Source organism: Chiloscyllium plagiosum, chromosome 25 (assembly GCF_004010195.1).
Source record: "Chiloscyllium plagiosum isolate BGI_BamShark_2017 chromosome 25, ASM401019v2, whole genome shotgun sequence".
Taxonomy (NCBI): domain Eukaryota; kingdom Metazoa; phylum Chordata; class Chondrichthyes; order Orectolobiformes; family Hemiscylliidae; genus Chiloscyllium; species Chiloscyllium plagiosum.
In genome coordinates, this window is record NC_057734.1 from 46,250,498 (window position 1) to 46,264,367 (window position 13,870).

General features: G+C 39.6%; 1 protein-coding gene across 1 annotated transcript in view; it reads right to left on the bottom strand.

Annotated features, from left to right (window-relative positions):
- The window catches only part of top3b (DNA topoisomerase III beta), a 77,236-nt gene that overhangs the window by 5,661 nt on the left and 57,705 nt on the right, over positions 1-13,870 (bottom strand). The window contains exons 13-15 of the mRNA XM_043716084.1: positions 6,884-7,012; positions 4,582-4,731; positions 2,120-2,220 (exon numbers count right to left, since the gene is read on the bottom strand). Of these exons, the coding sequence (XP_043572019.1) occupies positions 2,120-2,220; positions 4,582-4,731; positions 6,884-7,012 (380 nt within the window). The remainder of the gene's footprint in view (positions 1-2,119; positions 2,221-4,581; positions 4,732-6,883; positions 7,013-13,870) is intronic.

Here is a 13,870-nt window from a genome sequence, read left to right on the forward strand (position 1 = left end):
GAACTTCCATTTGTAACTGAACTATGTAACTAAAACTAGTACCTTAGATATCCATTCACAAACCTAACTAGGAAATTAAACCTTGGACGATGATCAGCAGATCTGGTAACTATACGATGTAATCTAGGACACCAACAGATCTGCTAACTATAGAAAAAAAATGGACCTCAGGTTACAAATACATCAATCATTAGAAGTTATGCAATGGGTGAAGAAAGGTCATTTAAAAAAATAACAAACCAATCACTATGTATAATTTCAAGGAATAGAATTGTAAAGTAGGGAAATTAAACCAAAGCTGTGTCAAAACTTGTGTAGACTACATTTAAAAATACAGGTCATTCTGCTATAATGTGCGTTTCATTAATATGAATTCATTATAACACGATTGATGAACTGGGGACATTGTTTCTGAAGTGCAAAGTTTTAAAGCTTGTATTGGCTATAACGTGATTCCGTCCCCAATAGTTTAAATAGTGTTGCTATTACATGACTTTCTTATAACACGGGATTGCTCGAGAATGGATCTACTGCATTATCGTAGAACGGACTGTAGTACGTGCAGTTCTGGTCATTATATTAAAAAAGGGAGTGTGTACTGGAGAGGGTGCAGAAAATATTTATAAGCATGATCCCAGAAACGCTTAGCCAAATTGATAGGTTAAGGTTCTTCACCTAATAACTCCAAATGGGGTAAACCAGTAGCTAGGATACATCAATACATGATTTTCTTTTAAACCTCACTCATTGGCTATAGTATTGCTAGCTGGCCAGCATTTGTTGCTCTTCCCTAGTTGTCCTTGAAAAAACAGCAGTTAGCTGCCTTCTTGAACCCGCTACAGCCCATGTGCTGTAGGTAGATGTACAATCCCCTTAGGGAGGAAACTCCAGGATTTTGATCCAGGTGGTGAAGGAACAGCACTTTATTTCAAAGTCAGAATGACAAGTGGCTTTGAGGGATGGTGCTGTTCTAGTATATCTGGTGCTCTTGTCCTTCTAAATGGAAGTGGTCAGGCATTTGGGAGATGCTGTATTTGATCTTTGCTGATCTTTGGTGAATTGCTGCAGTACGTCTTGTCGATAGTATACATTGCTGCTGAGCATTGACGGTGGAGAAAGTGGATGCTAATGGATGTGGTGCCAAACAAGCGGGCTGATTTGCCCTGAATGGTGTCAGGTTTCTTGAGCATTGCTGGAGCTACACCCATACAGGCAAGTGGAGAGTATTCCATCAGACTTCTGATTTGTGCCTTTTGGATAGTAGACAGGCTTTAGGAAGTAAGGTGGTGAGTTACTTACCACAGTTTTCCTAGCTACTGACCTGCATTTGTAACCACAGTATTAATATGTTGAGTTCACTTGAGCTTCTGATCAATGATAATCCTGATGGTGTCCACAATGGGGGAAATCAGTGATGGTAACATCATGGAATGTTTCTTATTGGAGGGGTCATTGTCCGGTATTTATGTGGCTGGAATGTTATTTGCCAGTTGTCAGCCCCAGCTTGGATACTGTTCAGATCTTGTTGCATTTTAACATGGACTGCTTCAGTTTCTGAGAATATTATAAATTTATGTTCCAAGCACAAACCTGAATTTATTGTTCCTAGAATATACCTTCTTATAAGGATATAACCATTGAATTTCTTGGTTCCTCAAGACGGCATATTGATTAGAGTGAAAACAATAGGATGAAAATAGAGCACAAAGAGAGATTCAGTCTCTCAAATTTAGTCCATCAAATTTAAGCTGGTTCTTTTAAAGACCAATCCACCTATTTCCATTCCAACGATATTTCTTAATATCTCTGATTTTTTTCCCCTCAAAGTATTTAACCCAACTCCTTTTTGAAAGCCACAACTAAATCCAAAAGGGAAAGTGACAACTGCACATGCTGGAGATCAAAATTAAAAAGTGTGGAGCTGGAAAAGCACAGCCGCACAGGCAGCATCTAAGGAGCAGGCGACTCAATGTTTTGAGCATAAGCTCTCCATCAGCTCCTCGAATGCTGCCTGACCAGTTGCGCTTTTCCAGCGCCACACGTCTGACAACTAAATTCATGTCTATTTGAAATCAACTAACTCTCCATCTCCTTGCAATGATACATTGAATTCTCTAACCTGAATGTACTTCATGAATCGATGACATCTGCCACAGCGGGACAGAGGCTTCCCTGTCTCAGCAATTGGAGAAAATGACACCTCCATTAATTCATCCATACCTGAAGGGAAACAGAATAAACTAAGCAAGGTATCCACAAGAGGGCGCTAAAGGCTTAAAAGTAATTTTCTTATGATTTTCGAACAGTAAACTTCTTTCACATTTCCATTGAAGTTCAAACTTCATCCAATAGCAATCATTGTATCTCGTTGACAAAGAAAAATACATTTTGGACATATTTATGCCTCGTGAAAAAAGAATGCATCACTGCAGGATACAGGCAGAAATGTTTCAACGTTTGGATGCAAATTATTGATTTTGTACAGCGTTGCAATCTAATAAGACAAAAGTATTCACATACAAACATGTTTGCTGTGAGCCAAGAATAGCCAATTCATTGCCACTTGTCATAATCCTGCTAAAAATAAAAAGGAACCCCTCATAAAGCACTCCAAAGATCTACCAATGATCTGGTGTGTGAACACAGTGCCCAATTTAGTACTGATGCCAGCTCAGGCTTGTGCTGTGGCAACTTATCTCGGTAAAGGGAATGATTGGACATGATAAGTGGCATCAAAAACTCTGAGAGATTGCCAACTAGTTCCAAAGACCGAAATAAGCAAATGAAGAGGAAAAATTCAATGTTTTATGCTCTCAACAGAACACATCATTGAAATAGAACCCACCAGCAGTACACCACTGAGAAAGAACAGTCCATGTGGAGGCGCAGTCTGCTCCAACTCAGGGCACCTGTTGAGCAAAAGCACAGGATATTGGACCTCAGGATGTTCAAAAATAAATTACAGCCAATTACATACTTTTTGATATGTCGTCACTGCCATAATATAGGAAATGGAGCAACTGAGTTGTGCATAGCAAAATCCAGTGAAATTGGAGGGATAAATATCAGCCAGAATCCTGGAAATTCTCCCCCCTCCTATCTTTATTTGAAGAAATGGTATTTTTTACTTTCCAAGTGAGCATACATGGGCTCAGTTTAACATTTTATCTGAAAGACAAAATTCCTTCAGGATTTCACAGGTGCATCAACTTGGATTTTTGTTGTCAAGCCCGTGGAATGGGAACTGAATCCCAAAACTTATCTCTCAAAAGTGAGAGCGCGAGTAACTTAGCCACAGCTAACTAACAATTTTGAACTAAACACCATGGAGACAAGTGCCTTAATCCTGTAAAGATATTGGCAAGAAATCTGACCCTAAAGTTACAATGGAACGAAAATTGTGTGTTGGCTCAAAATGACTTCTTCTCAACGGATCAGAAATAATTTCAACATCCTATATATACAAAACCTAAACAAATACATCTTTTTCCAGTTTTGCATGGGAGCTCTGATGAATTAATCCTCTAATTCAAGATATTTGAAAGTATTTCCATCAGTGGTTGATAAGAAAAGGTTGAGTGCTGTTGGAACGACTGGGCATAGTGTCTCCCAGTCTAGTGTGTGCATGGAGATAAAAACCATAGAAGTGAATTTCCTGGCAGTATACGATGTACTGGGTGAAATGGCAGTTATAGATTTTTCTCAACATTGAAAATCAGTTCACGCACACTGAAATGTTCACAGTCTTCGGAGGATTCAGCACAGTTGGAACTGATAACAATGCTCATTTTGATGAATTCTTCATGCAAGATTCTTGATGAAACTATTGTGATTAAACCTTCGACCAAATTAGCTGTTGTTTCATAATTACAGCCTTTTACTAATGCTGCTCTAATTATAAATAGATTTCTACAAATACATGAACTATTTTAAAATATAGACCTATAAACTGTTCTCCTTGGAACAGAGGAAACCGAGGTGGTAAGATTTAGTGGAAATGTACATGATAATGACAGACAATGTAGAAGGGGAAAGTTCTTTTCATAAGCTGTTTTCACAAGAACTAGATATGTATGTTTAAGATTTTGAGCAAGCGACACAGGGAGAATGTAGTGCAACAAGTGACAATGACCTGGAACTTGCTGATCGTGAGGGTGATGGATGTGGAAACAATCAAAAGATTTCAAAAAGAAATTGGATAGAAACTTGATAGAAATAAACTTGCAGGGCTGTGTGGATTGAACAAGGTAGTGGGACTGAATGATCCATGGGAGTCAGAATCAATTTGGTGGGATGAATGGCCTATGTCACAAATGATTTTATGAAATGCAAGATTCTTAGTAGTACAAATCTACTGATTAACATATGTTTAACAGTTCAGACCACAGGCTAAATTTCACAAGGCGTTGCCGCAGCACAGTTGACACAAGTGCAGAATGGGGAATTTAGGCTCCATGTCCAACAGGACCTTTATAAAACCCATTCTTGTAACCAAGTAATTGAACAGCGCAATAATTAGTCAAAGACGTTTGTCACGAAAGAAAGCATTACAAATCAAAACATTATAAAAATCAGCTGTACCAGCTATGGAGTCCACAAAATAATGGAATTTTCTCTTGAAGATATTTAGGGCATGCTCTAGGACTGGTGGAAAATCAGCTTTGCCTGCAGCAATGAGACTTAGCTGTTTCTCAACAGCACTGCGGATGGTGGGAAGGACAAGCTCCTGGTCTGTCAAAACATAAAGAGATCATGCAAATTACCAGCTAGGATCACAAAGATTCATGCAACTGATTAATAGCTGCTGCTGCACCCCACCAACACTCCCCACCCCACCCTCCGCTCACAGACCCCCCACCCTCCACCCCCATTCAAGCAATTCTCTGCCATCTTCCAGCCCACAAGGTGCTCATTGATTTGACAGAGAGGAGCTGGAAGTATGGACAGAGATTTTACAATGCATTGCATTCAGGATGAACAGAGTCCAAAGGGTTCACAAATTGCAAAGGATACAGGAAACTAATGGAAGGTGTGTTTATTGTTATTATTCATTCTTAGCATTACCATTCCTGGCTATCCATAGTTGCCCAGGTAAGATGGTGACAGGCTGTTTTCTTCAATAGCTGCAGTGTAGTAGTTTGCTACAACTGAAGGATTGCGAAGCAATTCTGAAGAGAAGTTAAGAGTCAACCATGTTGGTGTGCAACTGTCGCCAAATACCAGGTAAGGAAGATAACCTTCCCTAAAGGCAGCACGGTGGCACAGTGGTTAGCACTGCTGCCTCACAGCGCCAGAGACCCAGGTTCAATTCCCGCTTCAGGCGACTGACTGTGTGGAGTTTGCACGTTCTCCCAGTGTCTGCATGGGTTTCCTCCCACAGTCCAAAGATGTGCAGGTCATGCTAAATTGCCCGTAGTGTTAGATAAGGGGTAAATGTAGGGGTATGGGTGGGTTGCGCTTCGGCGGGTCGGTGTGGACTGGTTGGGCCGAAGGGCCTGTTTCCACACTGTAATGTAATGTAATCTAAAGGAAATGAATGCACAAGTTGGCTCTATATGACAACCCAACAGTTTCATGGTTATAATTATGGAATTCAACTTTTCACAGATTTAATAGATTTTCTGGAATTATGGCTTAGCAACATAACCACTGTACACACGGTTATGTACACGTGCATATTAACCATTTCTGTACATGTCATCAGAGTGCAACTCCATGGTAGCTGCTAAAAGAGACCTGTGTGATCAGTTCATGAGATTGTTATATGAGTTTTCCTATGCTTTCATTGGGAAAACAAACAAGTAGACGAAAAAAGGTTGCTTAATTTCAAAGGAATCGAACTAAGTAAATGAGTTAATGTATATAAGCTGCTCTTGTGTGGTTTCCAGCTACCTCTAAAACGGTCAGTGTTTCAGAGGCAGATTAACAGTGAACCTTCTCACTGCTAGGCAAGGTGTCATTCCTTGTGCACAGCTAGCACACCTCTGTCAGTAAAATGCCTAATGTGGTCCATAGGGAATGTTCAAGTTGTCTTTAGCCTCTAATGCTCTCTCAAGGTGTTGCTTTGGCTACGTTCAGTGGTTACCTATTGATGCATGGCCTACATTTGTGGGCAAACACCATCACCTCATGTGATCCTGGAACACAACACCATTGTGCAAGCTTCTTGTTAAACAAACTCAAGGGGTGTTGTACTGCAACACTACTACTAACCTTGCTTTAGCTGGTGAAATGGATATATTAATACATTCATATTGAGATAGTTTATATTCTCTTTTTAATCTTAAATTGCAAATTTTTTGTTGTAATGTAGTAATGTTTTAAGCATTTTGACCAAGAACAAGTCAAAAATCACAATCAAATGTCAGTATTTCTCTTCCTTGGTAGCTCGTTATATGTAATTAATACATCTCAATTTTTGAAATATTAAATACAGAACTACTGAACAACAGTAGTCACACTAGTGCAAAGAGAGGTACTTTCCGAATGAATTCCAACCATTAATACTGTTCCAGCACAATCAGATCTAATTACGTGGCTAAGTACCCAATGGATGGTTATAATTTCAATACAGCAAAACAGATTGCGCCGCATATATTGTCCATCCTTAGTTATCCTGAGAGGTGGCATTAAGACTTCTTCGAACCATTGAACATCAGATTGATACAATCTGTGTGATTATTTAAATTGCCTGTTGATGTAACTCCTTTACCATGTTAGGGAGTACACATTGTGGGAAGATGACGTTCATCCAGAAAGAAAGAAACTGGGAAAGTTTCATATTTACAAACTATGTAAAAATACATAATAGGGCAAGTTTTACAGTATTGCTGAATGTTAAATATAGGGTGTTATACTTTATTTCTTTCAATTTCAACTTTACCGATTTTGTAATATCCATGAACAAGGACAATGCCAAGGTTTGTAGGCTTCAGTCTGCGGCCACTCTCCACAGTGACATAGTTACGTTGACAGATGTTGTTGATATGGACAGGGATACTGGCATCCGTCCCTAAGTGTGAAGAATAGGTAAACATAGTTTCAGTAAAACAGTTCCAAGTCAAGACTCAGATAAAGCCTCGAGTGGAGTCAACTTACAACCCATACCATTTCACCACTGGGAGAAACTCACAGCTAAAGTATTTTCTCAATAGTTGGATGCCAAACTGTGTGTGTTTAGATTCAAGACTAGTTATACAGAAGGCAAAACAACAACTTCCTCCAGATTTAGACTTCAAACTAACACTATACTTTCATTGTAAATACTATTATACAAGGCAATCAGCAATATACCTATGTCTTATAGTTAGATTAGATAAGATCTAAACTACTTCTTTGGGTATTCAATTTCATGTGCTGTGTTTCTTTCAGAGAACTCACTCTGGTTGTCTTTCCTGAGTTTTCCTTCTAATCTGTTCCAACACTGCCTCCACCTCCATTTATAATTGGTGAGGGTTGACTTTGGGACATCATCCCATAGTGGCCTCAAAGTCCTGAAGCCCACAATGTGAATGGGATAAGAGGCCAGAGGTATAACATAATCTGATCATTGCCTACCTCTGGAAAAAGAGGTGGTGTAGATGCTCTGACAAGAAACAACACTCTTAGCTTTGTGTCCAACACCATAGATCACTGTGTATCTGCAATGAAAATGGGTTGCAGCTATTGATAAACAAACCTGGTTTTTCCTTTAATTCATTCATGGCATGTGGCCGATATTTGTAACACCAGCATTTATTGCCCAGTCATAACTACCCTGGGGTGGTGGTGAGCTGCTTTTTGAACCACAGTGATGTCAAAAAGATTTCAAGATTTTGACCCAGCAACAGTGAAGGAACAGCAATATAGTTTGAAGTCAAGATGGTATGTGATTTGGTGGTGGCCTTGTAGGTGTTCTTGTAGTTGACAGTGTTCTCATGCTATTGTCACCCTTGTCCCTCAAGGCGGTAGTGGTCACACGTTTTGAAGATGCTGTTGGAGGAACTTTGGCAAGTTACTTCAGTGCATCTTGTTGATGGTACATACTGCTGTCACTGTTTGTCAATGGTGAAGGCAGTGAATGTTGAAATTGGTGGATGGAGTGCCAGTCAAGCAGGGTGCTTTGCCCTGGATGGTGTTAAGAAACTTGACTGTTTCTCCAAGCCAAGAAACTCCAAGCCACTGGAGAGTATTCCACCACAATCTTGACTTGGACTGGTAAAAAACGGATGGACACTGGGGAGATAGGACGAAGTAAGTTCCACACCACAGAATTTCTAGCCTCTGACCTGCTGTTGAAGCTACAGAGATTATGTATGTGACTGATCCAATTCAGTTTTGATTACTACTGGACAACTAATTCAGCAGAGAGAGATACCACAAGCTGGCTAAGGTCTTTGCTTTGATAATTACAAATTAGCAATTTTATTCCAAAAAAAACCTCCTTTGTAATTTTTTCCTTTTGGATAGTTATGGAAAGTTTTGTTCTTTTTTATTTCAGAAATCCATTGATTTCAAGTTCTGAGAGCTGAGCTTTGAGGCTTTAAACAGAACTCCCTCAGGTTTGTTTGGGAATTTGAATACAGATAAAAACTGTAACACCAGTCTCTAAAACAGTATAAATAAGAACAAATGTGCATCATTAGAGCCTCTTCATAAAACAACACCTATTCTACCATTTTATAAAGAGGCAAATATCAAAATTCTAATTGTTTTTCTAACTTCCATTCAACCTAATGCTTTGACTGTTACTGATGCTATCTACAAGACTAACATGTCACTGGACTGTTTATAAATGTGACTCAGCAAATAACTGGAGTGAATCTTACACAACAACTGTTAGGCCAACTGCTGTGAAAATTAAACAAGAGTCAATTTATTTGTTTTTTAGCTCCCAAAAGGAACTTCAATTGACGTCAGAAAATTAGAATGTTTATTTCTGCACGACAATTGAAAATTACCTCAACACTAATATCTTCATTACAACTTGAGAGATATTAAAAATTTAAAACCATGTCAAGTATTCTAGAAGCAGATGGAGTAATATCTGTACGTTCAATCCAACTAGAATACCATTACCTGGGGTCCGATCATTCTAAACAAAGTATGATCTATAGTTAGACCATCAGTCCTGGTATGCATAGGGGATTAATAATGGAACAATTGCTCTCCAAAGTGGATCACGTCAGTAAACAGACAGTCAGTTCTGCCAAAAACTACATTCTTACAGGAGTGGTTGGCCTTATAGAAATGGACAGTTTATTAATAGGACTGTAAGCCCAGATCCAAAAATAAACCAGTAACGGGATTGTCAAATCTCAAACAAATGGATTAGTAACAGAATGGCCAACATTGGACAGTGTTAGTCAACTTTCATAGAAGAGACGTTCTTTAATGAGAACATCAACCCCAATAATAGGCAAGGTTGGGAACATTCTGCACTGAGAATGATTGTCATTGGTAATATGATCCTCAGTTCCACTATGTACTGGAGAGGTTATTAGATAATCAATCCTCATGCAACTGCATCATTAAACATATAGCATATTTCAATAGAGCATTGAGTGATATTGGTGCATCTTATAAACAGGGAAGGTCAGCTGTGATAATAAATGTAGGCTGGAAACTCACTTAAAAAAATTAACTACAATATAGATTAGTTGGTTATGGGACAGCCAGGTTTGATAACTGATGGGGATAACTGATAACAGGATGATTACTCCCAACATGGATCAGGTTGAGAATGGAATAATGAATGAGGTCCTATAAGAGCCAAGGCAAGTAACAGTAATAAAAACAGAAAATGCATGTCAGGTAACATCAGTGCAGACACAAACAACCTTAACGCTTCAGATTGTTGCCCAATGATCAGGACTGACAAAGAAGTCGAGAAGTTTTCAATATGTGCTGAGGGTGGGAGGAATAAGGAGTAAAGGACAACAGGAAAGATGTGGCAGGATAGAAGGCAGAACAGATCTATTGACAAGAGAGGATTGATAGGATTGTTATGAAGGTGTGGGTGTACTGTACCTTTAAGAAAGTTAAAAGCTAGTAGAACTACCTGACAGCACCAAGTGTTTTGAAAACAAAATAACATTTGGTCGAACAATTCAATTAACTGGTTGTCTGGAGACAAAAACAAATTTGAATTCGGCCAATCAGTTTAAATTATACCCCAAAATACCAACCTCCAATCAAGTTTGAATTGAGTATATTGACAATCTTAAAAGGCAATGACACAATCCGGTGCTTTGGGGACTTGTTGTTGGGATTTTAACTGGTTTAGACAGAGTTGAATAGATTTGGGGGGGGGGGGGGGGGTGAGAAATCCCAGCAGATTTAAACACTTGCAGGTTGGTGTCCTAGATCTTTAAATAAAACTTAGGTGAGACAATTTGTTTAATTTCGGTGACTTGTGGTTGATTAAATTAAAAGTGAGAGAAATGGCACTTAAAATTGCAAAAGAGGTTCTGGGATTTGAAGATGATTCTCAAATTTGCCAAGAAAGTTTAGAAGGAAAGAAAAAGGCCATACTTATAGAATTAGTAAATACGTTGGATTTGGGTTTAACCAAGGACAAAAGTAAAGCTGACATTGTAAGAGAGTTACTCAGACACTTAGGTGTGTCAGAGAAACAGACAAATGCAGGAGAGGTAGAAAACTTTAAATTACAATGGAGAAGAAATGGAGTTAGAAGACAAACAAAGAGAGAGTGGAAACAGAGAGGGAGAGAAGGTTCTTGGCTGAGCAAAGAGAGAGAAGAAAGGGAGAGACAAAAAGAGAATTCGAACTTGAGAAGTTACGATTGAGTCAGCAAAGTCAAGTCAACAGAATGGAGTTTAAAAGAGAAGGTAGTGAGATATATAAATATATCAAAACTTTGCCACATTTGATGAGAAAGATGTTGAAGCCTTCTTTATTTCATTTGAAAAATTGGCTAGGCGGATGAAGTAGTCCAAGGATTTATGGGTAATGCTAGTTCAGACTCAACTGGTAGGCAGAGCTGGTGAGGCATTTGCCGTGCTGACAGATGAAGTGTCAAAGAGATTAAGAAGAGGTTAAACAGGCTATTTTAAAGTGCTTAAGAATTGGTACCAGAAGCATATAGACAGCGGTTCAGAAACACAAAAGGAGGAACCAGGTCAGACTTAGGTTGAGTTCAAAAGAATTAAACATAGTCATTTTGATCAATGGGTGCGCGCTTTGAAAATAGATAGGACCCTTGAGGCTCCACGAGAGATTATTCTGCTGGAGGAGTTTAAAAACTCACTTCCAGAGATGGTAAGAATTCATGTGGAGGAACAGAAAGTTCAGGAAGTGAGAAGTGCAGCAGAATTAACAGTTGAAAACACATTGGTGCCTAAGATAAGCTTCTGGTCAGAATGTTGTTCTGTAAGGGTTAGAAGTTGGGAGAAGGGGAGATCCTACACTACGAAACAAAGAATAGAGAGTACTGCTAAGAATTTACCACAGGATAAAAAACAAGCCCAAGAGGATGAAAAGGAGGTGGAAGACCTCATGTGTTTCCACTGTGGTAAAGTGACACACGTAAAGTCACAGTGCTGGTTGTTAAAGAAAGGTGCTGTGGGTAAACATGTGGTAAAAGTAGCTAAGCCAGTGGCATAAGTGAAGGTAGTAAAGCAGACTCCAAGAAGAGCCGAGGAGCTGCAGGAGAGTGCACAGCCTAAGCAGGCGGAGTATGGAGTTAGCACCTGATCTCTACAAAGAATTCACCTCTGTGGGTGAACTTTACTTGGAAAGAACAGGGGGAGAAGGACAAGAAGTTATAATTTTGAGAGATAAAGGATCTAACCAGTCGCTGATAGTAAGGGACAAGCGAATATGCACTTTTTCTGATCTGTTACCCAAGAGTCTGGTAATTTGTGGGATAGATGGACAGAAATTTAGCATTCCCCTATGTAAGATCAGGTTGGAGTACCGACTCAAGACTGGGGATGTTACAGCGGGAGTGATTGACAGAGTGTCAATTCCAGGAATTCAGTTTGTTCTTGGGAATGATTTGGCAGGATCCAAGGTGGGAGTAACACCCCTTGTTGTGGAGAAGCCCAAGGAAGACCAAGACACTGAATGGTTAAAACAGAAACATCCTGGTATTTTCCCAGATTGTGTGGTAACCAGATCCACTATCATAAGTCACAGCACGAAGCGAAAAGTAAAGAGAAAGATGAAGGAGTTGAGGTTCAGTTAGCAGACACCCTGCTTGATGTAATGGTGCAGGAAAAACCTGAACAGGCAGAGGGTCAGACAGAAGTGTCTACTCCTGAAAGGCTAAATGGCTTGCAACAGTGAGGCAAGACAATGTGGATGCATACCCCAAAAAGGAGGCAGAGAATATTCTGAAGGGTTATTATCTATAAGATAGAATCCTAAGACGGAAACGGAGACCATGGCAGGTCAGTGCAGAGGAGAAATAGGCCGAAGTACACCAGATTGTGTTGCTGGTAGCATACAGACAGGCGGTGTTACAGGTAGCACATGAACTACCTGTAGGAAGTCACCTAGGTGTAAGAAAAACTCAGGCTAAGGTACAAAACATTTTTAATGGCTTGGAATGCAAAAGGATGTGGTTAACATTTGCTGTTCGTGTCATACATGGCAAATGGTAGGTAAGCCACAGGCAGTAATAAAACCAGCACCTTCGTTGCCAATTCCTGCATTTGAAGAACCTTTCACACGCGTTATAATTGATTGTGTAGGTCCTCTCTCGAGAACTAAAAGTGGGAACCAGTACTTGTTAACCATAATGGATGTGTTTACCAAATTTCCAGAGGCAATTCCATTATGGAGTATCAAGGCAAAAAGGATAGTAGAGGAGTTAGCAGCTTTCTTCACACGGTTTGGGCTACCAAGAGAGAATCAGTCGGACCAAGGGTCAAAGTTTAAAGCAAGGCTGTTTAAGGAGGTTGTGGAATCTTAGGTATGCAGCACTTTAAATCCAACTCATATCATCCTGAAGCCCAGGGAGCTTTGGAAGGGTGGCATCAAAACTCGAAGACCATGTTTACAGCATACTGTCAGGACTACCAATAAAAGGTATTCCACTCATATTGTTTGCCATTGGAGATGCCCCAAACGAATCAACTCAGTTCACTCCCTTTGAGTTAATACTCGGTCATGAAGTGAGCGGCCCTTTGAAATTAATGAAAGAAAAATTGACAGGACCAAAGTCGGAGATTTCACACTTAGATTATGTATCAGAGGTGAGGGAGAGATTAAATAGAGTAGGTGAGTTGGCTAAACAGCACCTAAAGAGCGCATAGTATAGAATGAAGCAGGTGGAAGATAAAAACTCTGAGATTCTGAAGTTTTCCCGAGGGAATAATGTGTTAGTACTGTTACCAGTGATAGGCGATCCCTTCAAAGCCAAGTTTAGTGATCCTATCAAATTGAGAAAAACTTGAGTCAGGTGAACTGTCTAGTAATGATGCCAGATAGAAAAAAAAAGTATTGGGTATGTCATGTGAACATGTTGAAACCATATTATTACTAGAGAGAAAGAACTGGAGAAAAGATGTTAGTTACTCCCCTGCAGAGTGAGGAATCAAATCCAGATGAAGTGGATTTTGATGTGCCTCAAAATAGATTAAAAAATGAAGAAGTCCTTGAGGACTGGGGTAGGTTAGTAAGCAATCTGTCTCAGGAGCATAGAACACAGCTGAAAGATTTGTTACTGCTGTATAGGGAGGTATGGAAGAATCAGATGGAGAGGACTAATGCTATTGTACAAGAAGTAGACATAGGGAATATTGCTCCAATAAAACAACACACCTATTGGCTTAATCTTTTCAAATCCATCAGGTCCAGAAGATGGTGGAGACCATGCTCGACGAGGACATCATCGAAGTCAGAGTGAATGGAGTTCACCAATCGT